The sequence below is a fragment of the Pristis pectinata genome, chromosome 1 (genome assembly GCF_009764475.1).
Source record: "Pristis pectinata isolate sPriPec2 chromosome 1, sPriPec2.1.pri, whole genome shotgun sequence".
NCBI classification, from domain to species: Eukaryota; Metazoa; Chordata; class Chondrichthyes; order Rhinopristiformes; family Pristidae; genus Pristis; species Pristis pectinata.
The window spans coordinates 34671972-34697756 of record NC_067405.1 but is presented as its reverse complement, the minus strand read 5'-3'; the positions used below and the strand labels follow the sequence as shown (position 1 = coordinate 34697756).

At 41.0% G+C, this 25785-nt stretch overlaps 1 protein-coding gene across 1 annotated transcript in view; it reads left to right on the top strand.

Annotated features, from left to right (window-relative positions):
- The first annotated feature begins 5839 nt into the window (after positions 1–5839).
- The window catches only part of cers6 (ceramide synthase 6), a 205482-nt gene continuing 185536 nt past the window's right edge, over positions 5840–25785 (top strand). The window contains exon 1 of the mRNA XM_052027662.1: positions 5840–6166. Coding sequence (XP_051883622.1) covers positions 5997–6166 — 170 coding nt within the window. The 5' untranslated portion in view covers positions 5840–5996. The remainder of the gene's footprint in view (positions 6167–25785) is intronic.

Sequence of the window (25785 nt, the reverse complement as noted above, 5' to 3'; positions counted from 1 at the left end):
TAAAGCAGTCAATATAGTCAATAACCTCTTGTATATTGATGATATCTCTGAAAGTCAGCAAGCGAATAAACAACACAAAAGGAGCTGTGGACAGATACTTGAGGAATTCTGGAGCCTGATATCAAAGAGCTCCAATTAAGGAGAGTGCTATCATTAACTGTAACTAACTCTACTGTGAGATTATCAAGGATAAGGAAGCATAACACATCACAGTGCCAGACTGTGTCACTCATGATTTTGGCTGGTACAGGTGCTTTGTGGGAAAGGTGGAAAGGAGAGGAATCAGATGCAACAGTAAAGAGAACTGGGAAATGGCCAAATTTTCAAAGGTCACAGAGGAATCACAGAACATAAAGTGAGACAGTCCATCACAGTTACATCAACTCATTACCTTGCCCTACATGATCAATCTTGTGAACAGGTCGGAAGCTGGACAGAAGAAATTCAAAAGAGGGAAATAAAGGCAGTTGTCCATTTAACTGTACAGTGATGAAATAGCTTAAGAGCCTTTTAAGGTAAAAGCAAGTTCAAGATAGTTGGAGAGGATAAGTGAATTGAGAGTGGATTTTTTTAATGGGAAACAGGATAAAGGCAACAAAAAAAAGAGGACAGGGTCTGTGCAAAGGAATGCATTACCAATGGGCTAACATAGGGTTGAATTAACAGCTCTGAAATCAGACTCCCACTATACTCACCATCTGTTGCTTTGACCTACAATGCTGTTAATTATGGTTATAGGATGACTACCACAATTTCTTGTTTGGTGTCTCAGGAAAGAGTAATTAGAAGTTGGAACTAAAGAATACCGCAATAGAACAAGAAAACAGGCCATTCAGCCCATTGAGCCCACACAGCCCATAGAGTCTTACACCATGGAAACAGGCCCTTCGGCCCAACTCGACCATGCCAACTGTATTGCCCAGTGAGCTAGTCCCATCAGCCTGGGTTTGGCCCATATCCCTCTAAACCTCACCTATCCAAGTACTTATCTCGATGGCTTTTAAATATTGGTATGCGCCCGCCTTGAGCACTATTCCTGGCAGCTCATTCCAAATACGCACCACCCTTTGCGTGAAGAAGCTGCCCCTGACATCCATTTTAAATCGCTCACCTCTGATCTTAAACCTTTGCCCTCTTGTTTATAGCATCCCTCCCTGGGAAAAAGACTATGCGCTTTCACCCTGTCTCTGACCCTCATGATCTTATATACCTCTATCAGGTCACTCCTCAATCTCCCACATTCCAGGGAATAAAGTCCTAGTCTACACAACCTCTCCTTGTAACTCAAGCCCCCAAGTCCAGGCAACATCCTGGTAAGTCTTTTCTGCACTCTTTCTAGTTTAATAATATCTTTCCTATAACAGGGTGGCCAAAACTGTACACAATACTCCAAGTTCGACCTCACCAACGTCTTATATAACTGCAACATAACTTCCCAACTCCTATACAGTGCCCTAACTGATGAAGGCCAGTGTGCCAAATGCCTTCTTCACAGCCCTATTTGCCTGTGACGCCAGTACAAACCATCATGCACACATCTACATTATTCCTATACTAATCCCATTTTTTATTCCCATTAACTCTCCCCAGATTCTAGGTGCATTTTACAGTAGCCAATTAATCTATCAACCCTCATGTCTTTGTGATGTGGGAGGAAACAGGAGGAGATCCATGTGGTCACAAGGAGTTGTGCAAAATTCCACACAAAGCATGGCAGAGGTCAGGATTAAACCTAGTTGCTGTAGTGTGAGACAGCAGTTCTACTGGCTGTGCCACTATGCTGGCCTAGATATAGTCAAAAATAACACCAATCAATAAGAAAGAACTTAAAAGAAGGGATGTCTTTACAATTTCAATTTAATAATAGTGTGGGCAACTGTGTTAGTGCATCGTTTAGATATACAAACCAGCGAAGCCAAAATTGATCCCCCATTCTGGGTTGAGTTAGTTGATATCAGCATGAATCTCAGTGATATTGGTGAGACCAACCTTAGCATCTCTGCAGCCGTTAAATCCAACTCTCCAGTTGTTTCTCAGTCACGCACTTACAAAATTACAGAAACATGAATTTGTCAGCCTTCCTCCTAACACAATCCCCTAATAAAAAATTTGTTACCTTTATATTCTTCATATCACTTAAGTAAGGTCATTCACTTAACTAGAGCATGATCCTGATGCACTAAATCCCCTCTGCCACTGAGATTGGTTCATTTACATCAAGTTAATTTGCTCCCTGAGTGGTTTTCAGATCCAGGGGGAGTATTGGGACGGATGGGAACTGGAATGTAGGCAAGTACATTTATTGAAGGAGAATTCTGTATCTTAGCTATTATGAAAATGGCCTTCAAAGCACATGGGGGGGGGGGGGGGGTAACAAGAGTGTGTGAGATGTTAAAAAGGCATTTTGCCAGAAGCTTAGGAATTTATCAACTATCTCTATAGTATCTAATCATTCCATTGTCTTGTTTATCCACTGATGATATAACACCTTGATTGGCATCCCGCTCACCACTCGAAACATTCATTCCTTCTGCCATCAGTGCAGTAAGGGTGTCATATATACCATGAACAAAATGTAGTGTTGTTACTCACTTAAAACACTCTAACAGAACTTTCCAACCCACAACCTCTACCACGTGGAAAGGCAAGACCAACGGGCTTATAGCTGGTCACCATCTACACATTCCCCTCCAACTCACAATTTATCCCGACTTGGAAATCTTTTGTTGTACCTACACATCATCGTATCTAATTCCTGAAACTCTCTACAGAGCAGTATTGTAAGAATATTTTCACCCTAACGGCAGCAGTGATTGGAAAAGATGGCTTGACATCACCTTGTCAAGGGCAACATATGGTGCCCTTGCGAATGATGCCTGTGCACTGTAATGAATAATAAAAATATTCTTTCCATGGGCTACACATGTTGGCTAGAATTGATAAAACCTCCAGACAATGATTTAGCAATATTGCAGGTGATCAGAGCATGTCTGACAACTGCAGAATTACCTATAATGAAGTTTCCCATTCTAAAGTTTCTACGGGCAGTCAGAGCACCTCCCATGAATAGTCCCACAGCTGCTATTGAACCCCATTTTCTCAGGTGTGAACAGGCTACATTGTCCAGCCTTGACATAACTGGAGAACAGTTAAAAATTGTTGTGACCATTATATTTGCTGTCAAGTGAGGCAGTGCCTAGTTTTAATGGCATTGCTGGAAATGCCCAGAGAACAGGTGGCAGAATGTACACAAGGCCAGGTGACCCATGCTGTAGAGGATTGTTGTGTGGCTTCAGCAGCTGCCTCTGAAATCTTAGCTGCAGAGAGGCTAAGAGGCTTGCTGGACCCTTGCGTACTCCTTAAAATGTAGGAGGGATTCTTAGATTTGTTAGCTTTTGGAGGGACATGCGTGAACATCCTGAGCATTATGCAGCAAAATCTGTGTGCACCCATAAGTATTTGTTACAGCGCGGACGGACAACATTTGGCTCACAGCATCCATGCCAGCTCCCAACAGAGCAATCCCATTAGTCCCGTTCCTTATTCTCGTCTTATTCTCCCTCATGTGTCCATCAACTCCCCTTTGATTCTTTTGCCATTTACTTACACCAAATAATTCAATTTATTGCAAGCTTCTTTCTGAGGTATTAAAACATATTGCCACCTGCACCTCAATGTGCCCTTTGCCCCAGCCTACAAATGGGTAAGGGTTACTTTGATAGAAAATCTATTTCTCAATGCTATGGCATAATTTTGCTCTGATTTCATGTGTAACTGCATCTTCGGGCACGGTAGAGTAGGGCAGGCACGGTAGAGTAGCAGTTAGCGTAACACCATTACAGCGCCAGTGACCCGGGTTCAATTCCGGCCACTCTCTGTAAGGAGTTTGTTCATTCTCCATGTGTCTGCGTGGGTTTCCTCTGGGTGCTCTGGTTTCCTTCCACATTCCAAAAGACGTACAGGTTAGGAGCATGCTATGTTGGCGCCAGAAGCGTGGTGACACTTGCGGGTTGCCCCCAGAACATTCTACACAAAAGGTGCATTTCTCTGTGTTTTTCGATGTACATGTGACTAATAAAGATGCCTCTTATCTTATTTTCTTAGGACATTATCAGGTTATTGGTGATGGTGGAGGCAGATATGATTGAGGTGTTTAGGAGGCTCTTAGATGGGCACATGAATATGCAGAAAATGGAGGGATATGGACCATGTGCAGGCAGAAGGGATTAGTGTAATTAGGCATTATTAGCTTAATTAGTTCGGCACAACACCCAGGGCTGAAGGGCCTGTTCCTTTGCTGTGCTGTTTGATGTTCTATCAAGAAAACATAAATGAGCAGAGATCAAGCAAATTTCTTCTAAATTGTCTAATTCACAGCAACATAATTTGATCAGTGTGGAAATAATTCTCCAATTTGAAAAAGCAAATTAGTGTAAATCCTGGAAAAGTGAGGGAAATATAGGAAGCATTCAACTTGTCAGCTAGCATCTGGCAGAGGAAAGAGAATTAATATTTCTGAATTAAAAGGTTTTGATGAAAGGTCATTGCCTGAAGTATTAACTCTATTTCTTTCTCCATAAACAGTGTCCAGCACACTCAGATTTACAATAACTGTGTAGTTTCAGTTCCCACTCCAGAGCCATTGAGGAAGTGCTATGCTAATATACTGTCTTTTGATTGAGATGTTAACCCATGTGCCCAACTGAAGGACATGAAATATCCCTGAGAATAATTTTGAGAAGAAAGGGTTATCTCCCTGGTGTTCTGACTATTTTTATTTTTCAACTTGACTAAAACAGGCTAGCTGGTACTGTCACCAGTTCCTGTTTTTTTTTTCTCTCATTTTCCAGGATTCACAGAGTTTTGCTTTTTTGAATTTGACAATTACTTCCCCACTAATCAAATTATATTGCTGGGAATTCAAATAGTTAGAAGAAATTTGCTCGACCTTCACTCATTTATATTTTATGACATTGCTGTTCTATGCAATATTGTTTCTGCTAACTTTTCTACATTATAAAAACGATTACACTTCAAAATTACCTAATTAGGTATGAAATGCTTTGGGATATCCAGAAGTTGTGAAAGATGCTATCTGAGTAAAAGTTCTACTTTCTTCGCAGTCAATCTCGCATGTGTATGAAATAGGTTAAGTAATAATCGCTATCACACTAAAGAAAGCAATAACACCTGATCTGAAGATAACCTGATATGTCCTACATTGTATAAAATAAATATATAAAAAATCAATGCTGAACTAATTATAGTCTGACATCGGCTAACTCAGTATGACCAAACTAATACAAATACCCTATAATACCAGAAATTCCATAATACCCGAAATTCTTTCAGGTAAAAATACTTTACAAAAAAAAATCAAAATTTGGAAATGCCTCTTTGTTGTATTTATTTTCTCAAACGTGCTCTACAGCTGTTACAGATATTATTCATCCCGTTACGATGATCAAAATTATCCCATCATTGTTATTACGGTAGCATCATTGGATTAGTAAAAACGTAAATGCATGATTGTGCTGTATTCAACATATTTTCTCATCTTTATCGCCGTCATTTCTGCAGTTGGTGAAGGGAAAGGTCATATTTTGTGTTTTTTACACATGCATTGTAATATCTTTTAATGACCCGTAACAAGAAGAGCTGACTTTGGCACTAGGTACACTTTCCCTTTCGCTGTGGTGAAGTGTGTGCGACAGTTGTGGGAGCCAATCACTTGGTCTTGAGTGGATGGTGTGTGACACTTCCCATTGGAGGTAGGCGACACTGTGTGTGTGTGTGTGTGTGTGAGAGAGAGAGAGAGAGAGAGAGAGAAGACAAAAAGGGAGAGGGGATCTGTCGGCTGCTTGCCTATCTGGTAAAGCGAGTCAGTCAGGCCGAGTTAGGGAACGAGAGGGAAGCAAGAGTGATACGGGCAGCGCTCAGTAGCTGGAACCACGGACTGTGCAGCCGCCCCTCATCGCAGGCACCAAACGCTGAAGATGGCAGGTATCCTCGCCTGGTTCTGGAATGAGAGGTTCTGGCTGCCCCACAACGTAACCTGGGCAGATCTGAAAAATACGGACGAAGCCACTTTCCCGCAGGCGGAGGACTTGTACCTGGCGTTTCCACTGGCCTTCTGCATTTTCATGGTTCGGCTGATTTTCGAAAGGTAGGCAAATGCACCCTCGTCTCATCTGCTGGGCTAGGCCATGTATTGTAATGCAATATTTAAACCAGGGAACTTGAACGAATATTACATGTTAAGTGCCCATTGTGTGGCGTTCAGGCTCTGTGGAGGGGTTAATGTTGAGATTGAAATGTGGCTCTTCCATGCAGCCAAGGCTGCAGGCAAGCTCCGCAAACTTGCCATACGTCTCCTGTGCGATGGCTAATTCATTGACGGATAGAGCCGGCGGCTCCCCAATTCAGCCGCCGAGTCTCAGAAGCAGACAGTTTGCAGCCTGCTGCCCAAGATTTACTTTCAGTGCAGAGGAGGAAAGAACGCCCTGTCAGATCTGGCGGGGCTTATCCGATGTGTGCACGGTATTTTGTTATTTTTTAAGGCTAAACCATCATATTTACGAGTCTTATTCAGGCTGAACGAACGCCAGAAGCGAGATCAGCTTTGTTCTGTGCCGTTAGTTCCCCATTGAGGAAGTAGGGGATGCGAAGGCAGCAGCGAGCAGAAGAGTCCCGTGGTGATTCAACCTCTCTTTCATTTGAAAAGGGTGCAAATTTGCAACCCAGGCTCTGATCCCACCTGTTTTAGTCTTAACGATTTGAACAAAGAGATGTCTTCAATATTGGCAACGCGAGATGAAGTCCGGCCTAATAAAACAATCTGTAGCTGTCAGTTCAAGTGCTGCTGCTTTTAAAGCAACCCCTCCCGTCTTGTTCAAATCGACTTCAGTGGTAGAGTTTGGTTCTTAATGATGTTATGTTCCTCTTTCATGTATCAATTGTCAGAGTTGTTAAAATATCTGCACTGGGGGGGGGGGTGGAGTGTTATAGTTCAATTGTATCTAATTACGCCTGCAAAACATGTGTTATATAGTGTATTTATAATGCACAATAGAAGATTTTCAGATTTCACGTTAACAGATATATTATCCTAAATTCCAAGGACTGAATTTTTAAGAAGCTGCTTGTAACCTTTAATGCAAACACCAACAATTTAATGCAAACATTATATTCATTTTGCAGTTTACTTCTGTTGTAACATATATGTTTAAATAACTAGTGTTCTTTGTGCAGTCTGCTGTACTGACAAATGCAGTACCCCTTGCTACCATGAAGTTTTACTTTAGTCTGAGTAATCAGCAAGCATCAACCTGTTCTGCAAAAGATGGTCAACAGGAAAGCTGTTTCTTTGGATTTCTAACTGTTAGCACTGATATTAACCCTGTAGGAAGATTCCTCTGCTCTCTGACGAGAGAAAATGTGAAGTATTTGGAAAATATGTTAAGGTTTTCCTAGGGGTGGAGGGGAAGCAGTCAAGGGTATATTCGTATGTTCTGTCAACACAGTGACTAAAGTATAACTAATGAGTGTCAGAAAATAACTTTCCTTAAGAGGAATTATAAACATTTTTCTGAGGGAAAAATTCAAATCAGTGGATCTACTTTTTACAGAGTACATACCATAATCAAATATGCTAATAATGATGAATAGTTGAAAGTTCTTTCCACCACTGATGTAAGACTAACTGGTCTATAATTCCCAGGATTATCCCTTTTAACTTTCTTGAACAATGGAACGACATTTGCCGTCCTCCCATCCTCTGGTACCACTCCTGTGGCCAGGGAGGACTCAAAGATCATCGTTAATGCTCCAACAATCGCTTCCTCTAGTACCCTGGGGTATATCCTATCCAACCCCGGGGACTTATCTATCCTAATGCTTTTTAGTAGCTCCAGTATTGCTTCTTTCTTAACCTCAACATGCTCCAACACATTTGCCTGTTCTATGCTAACCTCCCCTTTATCTAAGTCCCTTTCTCTGGTAAACACTGAAGCAAAGTATCCATTCAGGACCTCCCCTACCTCCTTTGCCTCCAGATACATCCCCCCCCCCTTACCCTAATCGTCCTCTTGTTCCTCACATATGTGTAGAATGCCTCTAGGGTTTTCCTTAACCCTATTTGCCAAGGCCTTCTCAGGCCTTCTTCTAGCTCTCCTGAGTCCCTCCTTAAGCTCCTTCCTGGCTACCTTATAACTCTCAAGATCCCAGACTGATTTTTGCTTCCTAATTTAAGCTTCCTTCTTCCTCTTGACTAAACCTTCCACCTCTCTTATTAACCATGGTTCCTTCATCCTACCATCCTTTCCTTGTCTCAGTGGGACAAACCTGTCTAGAACCCCATGCAAGTGGTCCCTAAACAACCTCCATATTTCTGCGGTGCATTTACCAGAGAACATCTGTTCCCAATTTACACTCCCAAGTTCCTGCCTAATACCATCCTAATTTGCTCTCCCCCAATTAAGTACTTTCCCATAATGTCTGCTCCTATCCCTGTCAGTGGCTATGCTAAAGGTCAGGGAGTTGTGGTCACTATCCCTGAAATGCTCGCCCACCGAGAGGTCTGATACCTGAGCAGGTTCATTGCCTAGTACCAGATCTAGCATGGCCTCTCCTCCAGTCGGCCAGTCTACATACTGTGTCAGGACTCCTTCCTGTACACACCTAACAAATTCTGCCCCATCTAAACCTTTTGCACTAAGGAGGTACCAGTCAATATTAGGAAAGTTGAAGTCATCTATGATAACAACCCTGGTATTTTTGAACCTTTTCAAAATCTGCCTACTTATCTGCTCCTCAGTGTCGCAGTGGCTCTTTGGGAGCCTATAGAATACTCCCAGTAAAGTGATTGCTCCCTTCCTGTTTCTGAGTTCCACCCACACTGACTCAATAGACGGATCCCTCTATGATGTCCTCCCTTCCTACAGCTGTGATACTATCCCTAATTAGCAATGCCACTTCCCACCCCTTCTACCTCCCTCCCTATCCTTTTTGAAACATCTAAACCCTGGAACCTCAAGTAGCCACTCCGACCCTTGCGACAGCCAATTCTCTGTAATGGCCACAACATCGTAATTCCATGTACTGATCCATGCTCTAAGTTCATCACCCTTATTCTGAACACTTCTCGCATCAAAGTAAACACATTTCAATCCATCTCACTGGCTGCATTTTGCTCTGCCCTCTGCCTATCCTTCCTCACATTCTCTGTACACATCGCATCTACTTCTACACCAACTGATCCATCAACTAACCTAACACTCTGGTTCCCATCCCCCTGCCGACCTAGTTTAAACCCTACCCAACAGCTCTAGCAAACCTGCCCGCAAGGACATTGGTCCCTCTCGAGTTCAGGTGTAACCCGTCCCTTCTGTACAGGTCATATCTACCCCAGAAAAGATCCCAATGATTCACAAATCTGAACCCTTGACCCCTGCACCAACTCTTCAGCCACTCATTTATCTGCCTTATCCTCCTATTTGTTCTCTCCCTGGCACGTTGCACAGGCAACAATCCAGAGATTACTACCCTTCAGGTCCTGCTTTTTAACTTCCTTCCTAACTCCCAAAACTCACTCTTCAGGACCTCATCCCTTATCTTACCTATGTCGTTGGTGCCAATGTGTACCACGACTTCTGGCTGCTCACCCTTCCCCTTAAGAATACTGTGCACTCAATCTGAGACGTCCCTGACCCTGGAACCTGGGAGGCAACATACTATCCGGTAGTCTAGTTCTTGTCCACAGAATGTCCTGTCTGTTCCCCTAAGCAACAAATCCCCTATCACTAGCACACTCCTCTTCCCCTCTTCCCTCCCCCCCCTCCACCCCCCACCCTTCCTTTCTGAGCCACAGAGCCAGACTCTGTGCCGGAGATCCAGTTCCAGTTTAGCATAACTTTTTTTTACATTCAATGTCCTACTTACAAAACCAAGCATTCCATATGCTTAACAGTTTTATTACATACTCAGCCCTCTTCAAAGATTTCCAGATATGTTTTCCTCCACTGATGTTCTTGTGCAACCCTCTTCAAAGTATTTAGATTATCCTATCAATCTACGTTGTTTCTCCTAATGCAAATCATTTTACACTTAAATTGGATATGCCTTCTATTTGCCCAATTCACCATCCTATTGATATCTGCTATAATCCTTTCCATTGTTTAGTAGTTCTTGAGTTTTGTACCATCTGCAAAGTTTAAAATCTACTTCTAAACCCAGTCTTCTATAAATTACAAGAAAAGCAATGGTCTAAATATTTGTCCTTGGAAATATACCCACTGCATACTTCTCAAATTGTTAAACATTCATCTAACTACTTTCACATCCTGTCTCTTAGTTAAGTAAATACCCAAATTACCATCATCCCTTTGTTTCCTTGTGCTTCTATTTCTGAATGATTTGTAATGAGAATAAAATGGCCAGGATATGATGTACATGGTAAGTAGGTTGATCTGGATTGCTTACCAAAAGACTGATTGATAGGCCAAAATAGCTGCTTCCTATGTTATACTATGCAGTTTTGTACAATTATTGTATTAAATGTTTCTATTGTACAAATGTTTCAATTTGTACAACTCTTTCTGAACTACCAAAAGTAAATCATGTTCGAATTTAATAGCAAGGTCTTTGCTTCTGGTCTATTAAATAATATTATGGTAATTACTGTTCAACTTCCAGCCACTGAGGTGTGGTTTTCCAAAGTCAATAATGCAACTTTCTATTGGTTGAAGGTCTTTTGATAAGAAATTATATTCTTTTCCTGCTAATTTTATAGCAAACATGTGGCATTTCTTTGTTTTCCTTTCATACAAGTAAAATATTTGCATTGTATTTCTTTGGTTTAGAAAATAAATCTTAGTTAATAACATTGATTGAGGATTTAGAATTAATTTCTAATAATGATATGATTTTTATACACTTTCAAGCCTGAGAATAAAATTGTTAAACTTAAATACCTTCATTTGCTAATTTTGATGTTCAGTCATGTTCGAATAAAGTGAGTATTTCTGTCTGCAGTTTGACCCTAGTGCTTCAGGCACCAACATTATGGTATTGGGATGTTTAACTCTAAAATCTTTGGCTCCTCTATTAATAAATATTTGGCCAGTTGAACTCAACTAAATTGTCTTTAGTTTTTCCATTTGCTAAAGAATACAAATTCTTTAAACTTCTAAATGGAAAATAATATTCTTCATGAGGGAAATTATATTAATTCCATGCAAGGACAGCTACATGGATGTTTACTTGTTCAATGCATCTTTATCCAATCATCTGCAACACTAATTAGTAAGTGAGTCTGTGAGAACCTGAAATCTATGATTATTTTAAACAATCATAGAAACAAGTGAAGGCTTGATATTCAGAAGAGTATAGTTTTAAGAACCCTTGAATTGCTTAGTATTGTCACTGTTGTGCAGGTGGACTCCTGGGAATATTTAGATACTCCAACATATAGGCATAAAACATAGATAGGCTTGTTTGGCTGGTTTTGATGTAAGGTACAATGGTGAAAAAGGGAAATTTATCAGTATAATGAAAATTATTTACAGAAGCCTTCAGTGTCTGTCTGGAACGTAGTGGTGGCTAGAAATTAGTGCATTAGATGTGCTTTCTTACATTTTAATGCAATCATAGAATGCAGAAAAGTACAGCACAGGAACAGGCCCTTTGCCCCATGCTTTCTGTGCCGAACGTGATGCCAAATTAAACCAAATCCCTTCTGCCTGCATGTGATCCATATCCCTCCGTTCCCTGCATATTCATGTGTCTATCTAAAAGCCTCTTGAACTCTACTATCATATCTGCTTCCAATACTACCCCTGGCAGCGTGTTCCAGGCACATACCACTCTCTATGTGGGGAAAAACAAAACTTGCCCTGCACATCTCCTTTAAACTTTCCCCCTTTGATAAATTAAATCACAAAACATGATTTAATTTATTCTGTCGTCAAAAGCAATTAGCTTAATTATTAATGGTCAAGGTTGTGAAATGCTATTTCCAAAATACTGGTAATCTTTCCAAAGAAGAGTAGATGAAATTTGATTTAATGTCAATCTAAAATAGTGACCATGCAGATGAATTGAAATGTATTTTCAAACAGTGCAACCATTTAGGTGGAGACTAGTTTCAGTTGTCACTTCTTTGCTCATTTTTATTTTGGTTTAATTCCATATATTATTGAAACTTTAAAAGAATGTTCTTTAATCTTGACTTTTATTTTGTTCTACCACTTTCTAATTTATGATTTCATGTGCTCAAGTTTTATTATCTCCAATCTGAGATAATGATAATCTGATAAAAGTGGTGCTGGACTGTATGTATGCACTGTTAGCCATGGGCTTCTATAGCTGGCATTCTATAGCTGGGATATAGTAAGGAAAGGAATTCATTTTAAGATTTCAACAGATTATCTAAGTCACCAATTTGCAGTTCTCATAATAAAACAGTGTAAGATTGAAAGATAATCTCAGAAATGCCAGTAAAAATCATGAAAATGCCCCATATAATAATAACAATGCATCAAGTTCTGTTTTTACAAAATATTGATTCTGCTGATTGTTACTGGGATATGTGTATAAGAACATGGGCAAATTATAAATATTCCCCACAGCTTAATCAATCGGTTGTTTTTTTTTATTGTGGTTGATTTTTTTTCTCCCAAACTATTTTTTTTATTTCTGGAAAAGACTCTTCCTTATCTCTTTGAAACCAATGTAGTTTGTAAGTGTAATGAAGATGACAAGAGACAGTTGTTGCTAATTGGAAATGGGTTGTGGATGGAAACGATAAAATGAATGCTCCATTATGCTACTACTTTGGATTATTTTGACAAGTTTGTAAGGGAAGATTTTAGTTTTGGTTATCTTTAAAACTACAATCCAACTTGGGATAGTACACAGGGTAATGCCTTCGTCAAAATTACCAGCGTGAATATATTACAAAACAAAATCTGACACGGGTGTAGATGAGGAGGTTGACCAGCGAGCTAGTGCTGAAGAGTAGTTGGTGCATAGTTGCAGGTGGTAATAAAGTTGTTCATCAATCAGTTGATATTGAGTAGACCACAGAAACACTGTCACCTCTTCAGTGGCCAGTATCTCGGAAGGTACAGGTTACAGTGCCCAAATTCTATAAAGATAGCAAAACACTAAATTGATGTCACTTAGCAAAATATAGATAATAACAGATGCATTACCATTAAACCTACTCAGAGCCACCACCAACTTTCCACATCATCTTCAATCCATCACTACCCATAACTCCCAAAAGCTAAGGAAGGCTTTTGATAGGAAGCCTGACATCTATTTTTAAATCTGCATCCAACACTGCCATCCAAACTGAGGCTTACAGTTTGAAGGTAACAAAAGATCTCGTGCAAGAGGCTGATGTTTATAGAAATGTTTAATCTTACATCTTCTAGAGAGTTGGGAAGGCTCTGTGGTTTGAGGAGTGCTTGATTAAAGACCTGTGCACTGAAGTGTGAAAGCACATACCATTGTCTTGCTGCTGTGGGTAAGAAGCACCTCCCTCACTAGCAGCCAAGTCCAAAGGATTCGTGTGATTGCCTCATGTTGGACACCTTCCAGAACACTGCCATTTCACCACAGAAGGGTGATAGAAAACACTAAACAGAACTATGCTCCTTAAGTGCAGTTACTTTGACTGCCTCCTTTAGCATCAAAGGAAGCTGTGTCATTCACATATCTCTGTTATTTCTTTGTGAACAATTAAGCTTTTTTTTTGTTATGAGTATAGTGGTTCTTTTGGTGATCTGTAGTCTCTTAAGAATTCCTCCTGCATGCAAACATTTTGATCTCCAGACAACTATGATATGACCCTCACAACCTAGTCAAATAATTTAGTTGTTAATTAGGTACAGTATGGTCCACCTTTACCCTGTGGACATTGTTCACTTATAGCCTAGTCAAAAAGCCCAGTGGCTGATTCCTGTATAGTCCACCTCTCCCCACTGGGTAAATGCATATCTAAGACTTGGACCAGGAATGTAGCCAGAAGTTTAAAAATGCAGCCTATTTGCATAAAGTATACTACACAGGGAGCTAATTAAGCTTATAGCAGTAAAATACTTACTTTCTAAAAGAATAGCAAAACCAGGCAGGTAAGTATAGATCAAAGCATTCGGTGACAATTACACCCAGCCTCCTGTTGTGGAGCACGTAACTCAAGGTAAATTTAAAAATAAAAATAAAAGGGTTAGACAAGCAGATATAACATGGATTACTTTAAAGCAAGTTGTATTTGATACATTTATAAGATTTACAGTATTGATAAAATGATTGATTAGATCTGCAAAGGGAATGCAGTAAATTTAAGGATTTTTATAAGGCAAAAGGTGCCTTGGCTGACCTGGCTGGTTTAAAAAAAAATGTAATGGCGTTTATACAATATTAGTTGACAAATAGGAAATTTTTGTCCAACATGTTGACCACTAGTCATGTGGCTAATTGGGCTTTCAGATGTAAATGATTACATTTTTATTAGTGTAAAAAATGTCTGACCCCTTATTGTGAGATTATGCCCACAACTTTACAAATTTCATAAAAGGATAATAGTCTCAGCATCTACCCTGTATTAAATATTTCAGTAAGATTACCTCTCATTCTTCTAAATTCCAAATAATGTAGTCCTATTTACTCAACATCCTCAGTTGTTAAGAGTGCTTTGTTATTGAATGATGGTAACTATTTCCTATGTAAGTCTGTAGATGTAAATCCGAATTCTGCATGTCATGGGAAAGTTCCATAATAAAAGTTGGTGTGCAGACTAAGGTGATTAAGGTTGCAATTATAGTTGGTTAATTGTCAACAGCAAATGGTTGCTCAAGTAGTAGAAGGGGTGGGCATTTTTTTACCACATGACTGATAGAAGTACAGTATATATAATTATGAGAGGCACAGATCGGTTAGAGTCTTCATCACAGTGGGGACATGTGAAATACTAGAGAGCATAGCTTCAAGGTGAGAGGAGGAAAGTTTAAGGATTTGCGATGCAAGATTTTTTTATACAGTTTGTAGTAGGTACCTGGGACATGGTGCCGGAGAAGTGGTGGAAGCAGATATAATAGTGTAGCGACTCACCATCCGGGTAAGCGAGCCGGCTCGGCAGTCGGGTCGCGCGGCGTCGGAGTGGCGAGGTCCAAGATGGCGGCGGGCCTTCGTCTTCCCCGAGCGACGGGGAGAACCCGCGTGTGGGAAAGACTTGATGACGTAGCATATACGTCATTGCTGGTTGCATTGGGCGGGAACAGTCTCCCTTAAAAGGCCCGCGCAAGGTGGGAAAATAAATCAGTTCTGTTCTGAAACTCTACGACTCGCGTCTTGTGTTCATTCCGCGTTAGTAGCCGCTACAATAGCAACATTTAAGAAGCATTTATACAGGCACATGAAAAGGCAGGGAATGGAGGGATATAGATCACATTCAAGCAGATGGGATTAGTTTGGATCAGCATCATGGTCAGCAGAGTCAGAGTAGGCCGAAGGGCCTGTCTCTGTGCTGTAGTGTTCTATGAGACAGTGCAAGGCCTTTTTATCTGTGTATGTATGATACAGTAGCGTAGTGGTTAGCATAACACTATTACAGCGCCAGCCATCGGGGTTCAATTCCGTCACTGTCTGTAAGGAGTTTGGACGATCTGCCTGTGACTGCCTGAGTTTCCTCCGGGTGCTCCAGTTTCCTCCCACATTCCAAAGACATACGGGTTAGTAGGTTAACATGGGAGTAATTGAGTAACGAGGGCTCGTTGGGCCAGAAGGGCCTGTTGCTATGCTGTATAAATAAAGTTTAAATTGGGGTAGTGAAAATTAAGGAACTTGCTGATGACGCAAAGGCTTAGCAAACAATGAATGGACTATTACATACTTAAGAAAGGTCGATAAAGGATGCAGTTTAGGTTGAAAGTTATAAGTATGTACTCTGGGAGGAAAAAGCATTGAATGGCACAATAAGTATAATGATGCTGAAAAATGTGGCTGAACAGAGAAACTTAAGGGTTGAAATAAGTAATTTCTTGACAGAAACAGTGTAGGTACACAGATCATTTTGGCACATGGAAGACCATTGTGTATTTTAAAGGGAAAGTTGGATTATCATTTGAAGTACCGGCAGTTACAAGACTATTATGCAAGATTTTTTTGTTCATTCAAGGGATGTGGGCTTTGCAGGCTGAGCCAGCATTTAATTGCTCATCCCAAGTTGCCCTCGAGAAGGTGATGGTGAGCTGCCTTGAACCGATGCAGTCCTTGAGGTGTGGGTATACCTACAATGCTGTTAGGATGGGAGTTCCAGGATTTGGACCCAGCCATGGTGAAGGAACAGCAATATATTTCCAAGACAGGATGGTGTGTGGCTTGGAGGGCAGCTTCCAAATGGTGGTGTTCCCATGCTTTTGCTGCCCTTGTCCTTCTAGCTGGTAGAGGTCATGCGTTTGGAAGGTGCTGTCTAAGGAATCTTGGTGAGTTGCTACAGTACATCCTGTAGATGGTGCAAACTGCTGCTACTGTACATTGGTGGTGGAATGATTGAGTGGTTGGATGGGATGCCTTATCAAGTTGGCTGCTATGTCCCATATGGTGTCGAGCTTGAGTCTTGTTGAAGCTGCACTCATCCAGGAAAGAATGAAGTCCATTTTCTTTCAGTTGTTACATTGAGGCTGTGCAAAGGTGATAGGCCAAATTACCTTCTGACTGGTAGCATTCTGTGGAAGTTACTTGAGTTACAACTACTATTTATTCACTTATCTTTTCACCATTTAATGACTTTGTTTGGCAGTTAAAGTTCAAATCAGATTCCAGTTTAGCATTACCTTTAATGCTCTCAAAATAAGAGGTTTACAGAAAATCTTGAGACAAAACTGATTCTGCTTTGTGATCTTTAGGAACACTCTTGAATTTTACTTTGATATGGCCAACTAAATAACTTGTACAATAAGCCAAAGCTAACTTATGAGAGTAATGTTAAATACAGAAGATAAAAATAATAAACAAGTTGGAGCAGAAATTCTCAAGTCCGCCAGCAGTCACTGTTACCATGTACAGGGTTTTCTCCTCAAAAGCTTGATGCATCTGCCTAGCTTCTGAGTCGCTGCGTCTTGGTTCTGCAGTAGTTCCACTGCAACACCTAAGCTCACTTTAAAATTCCGCACAATCTTCTTCTCTTTGCATTGTCCCCAATCAGGGAACACCCAAGTTCAGCAGGTACAGCTGGTCTATGGGGATGGTGGAAGGGCCATAGTTGGTACCGAAAAGTACCAAAAAGAATCTTCTGTCAACTTTTAATTGGTGAATATTCAACTACCAAGGAAACTTAGTTATCCACTGTTTCCCAGCAAATGCTAAGAAATGTGCAAGTATTTTGTCCCTGAAAGACCAAGTGTAGCAGAAACCAAAGCTAATGACCAAGGACTTGGGACCATAAACTTGGACTATCCTCAAACTTAGGAGATGTGAGGTCACTTCCAGCTCTGAGGCCAACTCAGTCAACACAAGCCAGGGCTTGGGGCCTGGGTTTTTCCTACTGCATTGAGATTTGATTGCATGAATTCAAATTTACATCAAATTGTTGCTTAATCCAATCAGATCATGGGCTGTTTCTGGAACTGGGTTGGAAGTCTGTCTGCCACCAGGTCTCACAATGGGTCAAGTCCTCAGTGGCTGGCAAACCTATTCGGGGGCAACCAACAGGCTGGGAGTAGCTTCAACAGAAAGACTGCAAGAATTCAAGAAAGTGGCAGACCACTACCTTTTAGGGAAATTAGTGAAGGGCAATAAATCACTCCACGGTGTTGCTCTTCCCAATCTTTGGGATCTATTGCAGCCCCTCACAATATGGCAAGGCTTGTACTGCAGGGAACTGACACCCATCAGAAGAATGTGCCTGGGAAGCATACCAAAGGAAACTGAGTGTTTTGAAGGGGTCGTGTCTGAAGAGCTGTCAGAAAATCTGTCCCTAAATCTCTGTTGCATTTTTAATGTAATTAAACATTACAAGAAACATCACAAAACATCTTGTTCAGCAGTATTTGCCAATGTACCACAGAAGGCAGACAACCAAAAGCTTGGACAAAATACTAGGTTTAAGCAGCATCTTAAAGGAGGAAATGGAGTATAGAGGGAGAGATGTTTATGGAGGGAATTCCAGAGCCTCAGGCCCTCGTAGCTGAAGGCACAGTTGACAGTGGTGTACTGATTAAATTTTTAGAACTTTTTCGTAAGTTTTTAGAAGTTGATCAAGAGAGTAAGAGAATTAGAAAGTGCTCATATCGAGAGGGGCTGCAAAAGTTTCCAAAGATTGGGAGGAGTAAAACAATGGAGTGAGTTATTGCCCTTCACTAATTTCCCTTTAAAAGGTGGTGGTGAGCTGCTTTCTTGAATTCTTGCAGCCCTTCTGTTGGAGATACTCCCACCCTGTTGTCAGATAGCAAGATCCAGGATACAGGCTCAGTGGTGGTGAAGGAATGACGTCATATTTCCAAGTCGGGACAGGTGTCTGACTTGAAGGCGAATATGCAGATAATGATGTTCCCATGAGTGTGCTGCCCTTGTCCTTCTTGGTAAGGGTTTAGAAGGTGCTATCAGAAAGGCCTGGCCAAGTAACTGCAGTGCACTGTGCGCTGATAGTGGAGGGATTGACTGTTCAGGGCTGTAGGTGGGGTTCCATTGGTGGGGAGCAAGACCAGTATCAATACCTAGCAGTAGGACATTTCTCCTCCTCCAATAGGAGGATAGGTTGAGTGAGCTTGGGCTTTTCTCTTTGGAGAGGAGGGTAAGAGGTGACTTGATAGAGGTGTACAAGATGATAAGAGGCATAGATCTAGTGGACAATCAAAGACTTTTTCCCAGGGCGACAATGGCTAACATGAGGGGACATAATTTTAAGGTGACTGGAGGAAGATATAAGGGGGATGTCAGGGGTAAGTTCTTTACACAGAGAGTGGTGGGTGCGTGAAACGCACTACCAGCAAAGGTTGTGGGGGTAGATACATTAGGGACATTTAAGAGATTCTTAGATAGACACATGAATGATAGAGAAATGGAGGGCGATGTAGGAGGGAAGGGTTAGATAGATCTTAAGAGGCAGGATAAAATGTCGGCACAACATTGTGGGCTGAAGGGCCTGTACTGTGCTGTAATGTTCTATGTAATACTAGATATTGGATAAGCAGCACAGGGTTTATGAGAGGGTGCCATGTGAAAACTGGTGGTATGTTTTGAAATGCTGTTGCCAAGGGACAGCATCTAGCTGAAATACCTAGAGTGAAAAGTGCAGAGCTACCACAAATTTATAACACCTTCCATTAACCTAACACTTTAAAGTGATGTGAAATGCTAATATAGTTGTCTCAAGGTAGACATTTTTAAGTATTAATGCAGTTTTGTGGAACATTATTTGAAGGGAATGGCTTTCATGGGCTTTGTAAGAAAAAATGGCCTCACAGAACCTAGTCATAAACAAAAGGAGTATTTTTCATGGCCAGTAATTGGTCATAATGGAAATAGATAGTTTGAGAATGCATATTTTCTCTGACATGTGCTTTTTTAAGTAACATTTTCCCTTAAGTTTTCATTTCCTAAAAGCAGCTCGAGTGACTTTTCTTCTGATCTCCTTCATCCCTGTTCAGCATTTTCCACCAATGGCTTCTCTGTTATTATGTGGGAAATCACAGTAGATTAGCATAATAGTAATGATTCCAAGTGTACTGTTATCTGTCTTTGTCCTCAGTAAGCACATATCTTGAACTGTACAATAATAAACAAGAATCTAATCCAGATTTCTTGGGAATTGGATGCCGGTTGGCACTCAGGTTCATCTATGTCTTGAGGAGAATATATGCCACTTGGGTCTTCAAATTTATTGCATATCATAAATATTGTGTTTTTTGTGTATTGGAGGGTTGAGCTCAAATGGTTACTTCCTGGATTACTCTATAGCAGATTAATACTAATACTAATAAATTCTCTTTCCCTATAAAACCAGGACACTACAGACTTTGGTATGTTTCTCACACTGAAACCAAAAGAAAAAAAAGGGAGCACCACTCATGACCTCAGGTTGTGCCAATGCACTTTACAGCAATTTGTTTTTAAAATTGTGTAAGAGAAACAAAGGTTCATATACAACAGTTTGAATATGACTTGATAATCTGTTTTAGCGACATTAGTTGATGGATAAATGTTGACTAAGCTATCTCATACTTAAAATTATGCCATGTGAATGGGCAAGGAATCAGCTTAAACCTCACCCAGAGAGCAGTGCCTTCAACAGTGCTGCATTCCCTAAGTTGTGTGAAAAGTGACTGGTGAGATTTTTTTGCTCAAGTGTCTAGAGTGGGACTTGGATCCACATGATTCAGGCTCCCAGGCCAGATTACTATCATTGAGCTATGGTTAATACCTTAATAATAAAGGATAATGCACTTGTCACTTCTAGTTTGTCACGAAAATTCATTTGAGAATAAAATAAATCTAAAATATTGAGATGTGATGCCTTCAGAAATACACAGCATCAAATCACAAAATGACTACAGATGAGGAAGGTTAATGACATGAATCAGCTCATTTTTTGGAAATAACCCAACTGTTCTTTCTATATCACAACAACTAATTGTTTTGGATTAGGGGTTCAATTGCTTTAGTCCATGTAGTAGACTAATTTACCAGTAATTGCTCTGTGGAGCATCTTCATTCAGTATGCACAGGTGACCCTGGACTTCCGGTTGTCTCCCATGTTAATTCTCCATCCAGCTTCCATTCTGACCTATCTGTCTGTGCCTCCTGCACTGTTATAACAAGGCCTAACGTGAGCTGAAGGAAGAGAACCTCATTTTCCATATGGACACACTGCAATCTTTGGGATTCAATTTTGATCTATTTCAGAAAACTTGCTTTTTCTTCTTCTATCAGTACTGACCAGTCTGCTGTAAAATTATCTAGCTGCAATACTAACTCAGATTTTCTCTCTCCATAGACATTGCCTGATCTGTTAAGCATTCCCAACATTGTCCTCTTGGTTTCAGATTTCAGCAACAGTTTTGATCTGCGGTTCCCAACTTCAACATATCCCTTTTCATTCTCACAGTCTCTCTTAGTCTTGCATTATTGCTCTCTCGCTGTCGCTCTTGCTCTCTAACCCTCCTCATTGCTCTCTTAACTAGAAAGCTATGTAATATCAACATCTCCAGGACAAACCTGGTGTCACCCTTCAGAATTGTTTTTGTTTATCCTAACTATCCTTCCCCATGCAACATAAAACTCTCTCATTTTCCCAGTTCTGATGAAATGGGAATGTTCAATCTGAAACCTTAACTCTGTTTCTCGTTCCACAAATGCTGCCTGATCTGCTTAGTGTTTCCAACACTTTCTTTTTTATTTCAGATTTAATGTTTTTGATTTTCAATTCAATATATGTGTTAGGTACTCCATAGAGTCAGAATTCTACTCTGCCCAAAAGAGAAAATGTCATTGGAACAATTATGTGGCATACCAGTCAGGCCATTGGACCTTATCTGTATTGAAGCTGTGCATAGTAGGCAGTAAATGAGCAGCTGAAAGCAGGTCTACTCCACAATTGACACAGTTTGAGTTGAGGCCCTGTTGCAGCTTCCATCTTCCTTGTGGCTTCGTGACCAATACTCAGGATAAGAATTGATTAGAGCATTATATTGTTTGAGCAAGAATTTTTCAGATGCACTGCTACAGCTATATGGCTGTGCAACCTATATTTTTAGAAGACAAAAGAAGCTGGAACGTGGGACAGACCTATTTATTTTATTGATTGCTGTCATGTAATTGCAGGAAATGCTGAGCATTGGATCTCTTGCATTTCCTTAGTCTCTTTCGACTTCATCCTTAGATATTTCTGCATCAGTCATGGTATGCTTATCCTTTCCTTTTCCAATGTGTGGTACTTTAGATTTCTGTCTGCATTAAATTTCCCTTGCCATTGTTTCTCTCATGTTTACATTGGACCAATCGTGCTAGCTGTGGCTGACTGAAGGGCAATGTGGTTGTTCTTCTGCTTTCACTATGCAAGTCATGGGTGTACCTGGATTCGAGATGTACTGAGTGATAGATACCAGTGCATCTGACTCTCTGTGCTGTCATTGTACTTTGTCTGGGGTCCAACAGCAGAGCCCCATGACACAAGACTCCCTATCCCTTAACCCACTGCATTAAGGGAATTACCTGACTGGAGTATCCTGATGGGTTGCATCTCAGCCTGGTATGGCAACTGCTCAGCTCTGGACTGACGGAACCTTAGAGAGTGGTAAACACTGCCCAGTTCACCACAGCCTCGTCACTTTCTTCCATCCGGTCCGTCTTCATAGTGCAACAAACAAAATGCTGGAGGAACTCAGTGGGTCAGGCAGCAACTGTGGAGGGAAATGGACAGACAAAGTTTCAGGTTGAGACCCTTTATCTGGACTGCAGAGTTGACCTGAAACATTGACTGTCCACAGATGCAGCCCGACCCTCTGAGTGCTTCCAGCCTTTTGTTTGTTGTTCCAGATTCCACCATCTGCACTCTCTTGTGTCTCCATCTTCATGGTGCATTGCTTCAGGAAGGCTAATAGTATCTTCAAGGGTGCCTGCCACCCTGGAAATTCCCTTTTCTTTCTTCTACATTCTGGGAGAAGATACAGGAGCTTTAAAGCCCAGATAACCAGACTCAAGAACAGCTTCTTTCCCATTGCGATCAGACTTCTGAGCCAAGCGCCTCTTTCATATCCCCTTCCTGGTGGTGCTGCCATGTTCTTGGACACTTAATTCTCCCTCTCTCAGTTATTCTGTTTTTGTCACTTTAGCATTTCTTTTTGCACCACTTCAGATTGCACAACTATCTTTGCACCATTCTGTTTTTTTGCGCTCGTCGCGGTATTTATTGTTACCATGTTTACTCTTTATTCTGAGATCTCACACTAACAAGGAATTTCATTGCACCCTGGTGTATATGTCAATAAACTAATCTGAATCTGAAATTAGGAAGAGTAAGTTATTTACATTTTGTTTAATATTTTTAATAATTTTTCATGTTGTAATTTGTTTTAATTTGTGTCTTTTTCAGAATCTTTATTTGTTATTCATTGCCATTTTGACTGGGTTTAGATGTCTTTGCAGATCTAGCTCGATGTGGCCCATTAACAACTAAGTCAGTTTGCTCCTGTTCTGCCTTCATGTAATTGAAACATAATTTACAAATGTGAAGGTCTGTGACTCAGGTTGAATCAATTATTCTTGGCAAACTCAGTGTGCAGGACAAATTTTAAACATCATGGTCCACTTTCCTTTTTTGTATAATTGGTTTGAGCTGTACTGGACATAAGTGGAGGTCTTGGACCTTCAAATTCAGCTGATGGATGCCCACCCCTCTCCTCAGAGTTGAATAGAATAATTCAGGGCTCATTCACATTATTAATTGGTACAAGATGCCACAAAGACCAACACTTCAGTGACCAGTGCTGACATTTGGCATATAGGTGAGGTTCCATTCTGGTGCAAGTAAATAGCCGAATGCCTGTTTGAGGCCCGTGCCGAATGCCTGTTTGATCTGATTCAGCCTTGCCAACCACACATGGGGTAAATCTGTCTATTCTGGTCGCTATTTCCAACGATTCATCAATGACATCTGATAAGCGGTGTGCAATGGAGAGTTTTTTTTTTGCCAGGACCAGTGACTTCTTCAATTTTCTTAAGGGCGAAGGACATCAGAGGGAAGTGCTGTCTACTTTTTCAGAATGGCAAGCTTCACAAAAGTTCAAGGTATTGTCACTCTACCTCATGAGGCCAAACAGCCACAATACAGTAACGCTTATGAAGAGTAATGGATGCTATTTCACTAATATGTTGGTTATAAGTCACCATAAGGTCTGCTGTGTGCAGCTGGATACTGGATTTCTTGTCTCCTTACTTGGGTGGGAGTGACTTGTTAATTCCCTGGTGTGAATTGTGGGAATGTTGCTTCAGATTCCTGCACGATCAATCCAACAACAAACAGAATTCAATAAGAAGTGATTTCTGAATATCAGAGATAAGGGTTTCTATAGCATGGGTGATAACACTCCTGAGAATTCCCACAGCTTTGTTTAGAAGCTCCGTTAAGAAAGGATCCCCAGAGGTGCTAAGTGGAGCTATTCCATCATGGAATACAGCTATGTAGAGCAGTCATACATTGTAACCCAAAGATAGGTTGTGAATTCTTGCTGCACTTCTCTTCATACTGCACATTTTGACAGGAAACATTGCATATAATGTGCTTGGAAAAGAGCTAATGTGTAAAGTTCACACCAATCCTGTGCACTGCAGTTTGATGACAGTCTTTCACTGGAATTCTTCATTTGTTCTGCTGTGCTTTCTCCTCACCCTTGTTCCACTGCATGAGTACTTTGTGTTTTATCCATCACTTTCTGCTCTAACCATCTTTCACTGAAATGTATGTTCTGAGCCGATGCTGTAAACTGTGTGGGTGTCATGTTGTGATGTAAAGTAAGTGAGCCTTCTAATTGGAAACTCTTGATCTTTTAAATTCATTTTTGGGATCTGGGCATCTGACAAGGCTAGGGTTTATTTTTCATTCCTAACTGACCTTCAGAAGGTGGTGGTGAACTGCTTTCTTAAGTCGTTGCTGTCTTTCAACTGAAGGCAATTCCACAGTGCTGTTAGGATTCGGACCCAGCACCACTGAAGGACCTGCAATGTATTTCTAAGTCAGGATGGTTTGGAGGGGTGCCTGCAGGTATTATAGACAATGCAATAGGATCCCTAGTCTTTCATATTCAGAAGTCAGTTCTTACTGACTCCTGTTTATTGTTAGATCGATGTCCTTGACATTGGTGATAGAGGTCGCAGGTTTGGAAGGTCAGAATCAGAATCAGGTTTATTCTCACTGACATATGTCGTGAAATTTGTTGTTTTGTGACAGCAGTACAGTGCAAGACATAAAAATTACTGTAAGTTATAGTAAAAAGATAAATAATGCAAAAGAGGAATAACGAGATAGTGTTCATGGGTTCAAGGACCGTTCAGAAATCTTATGGCGGAGGGGAAGAAGCTGTTCCTAAAATGTTGAGTGTGGGTCTTCAGGCTCCTGTTCCTTCCTGATGGTAGTAATGAGAAGAGTCCATGTCATGAATGGTGAGGGTCCTTAGTGACGGATGCCGCATTCTTGAGGCACCGACTCTTGAAGATGTCCCCTTCCTGAAGTCCACAATCAATTCCTTGGTCTCGCTGACGTTGAGTGTGAGGTTGATGTTGCGACACCGCTCAACCAGCTGATCTATCTCACCCCTGTACGCCTTCTCGTCGCCATCTGAGATTCCACCAACAGCAGTGGTATCATCAGCAAATTTATAGATGGCGTTTGAGCTGTGACTAGCCCCACAGTCATGAATGTAGAGAGAGTAGAGCAGTGGGCTAAGCACACATCCTTGGTGCGCCTGTGTTGAGAGTCAGCGAGGAGGAGATGTTATTACCGATCTGCACTGACTGGTCTGATAAGGAAGTCGAGGATCCAGTTGCAGAAGGAGGTACAGAGGCCCAGGTTTTGAAGCTTGTTGATTAATACTGAGGGGATGATGATGTTGAATGAGTGCCAAGCTCTAATCGAAAAACAGCATCCTGACATATGTTTTGCTGTTGTCTAAATGCTCCAAAGCAGAGTGGAGGGCCAGTGAGATTGTGTCCACTGTTGACCTGTTGTGACGGTAGGCAAATTGCAGTTGATTCAGGTTCTTGCTCAAACAGTAGTTAATTCTGGCC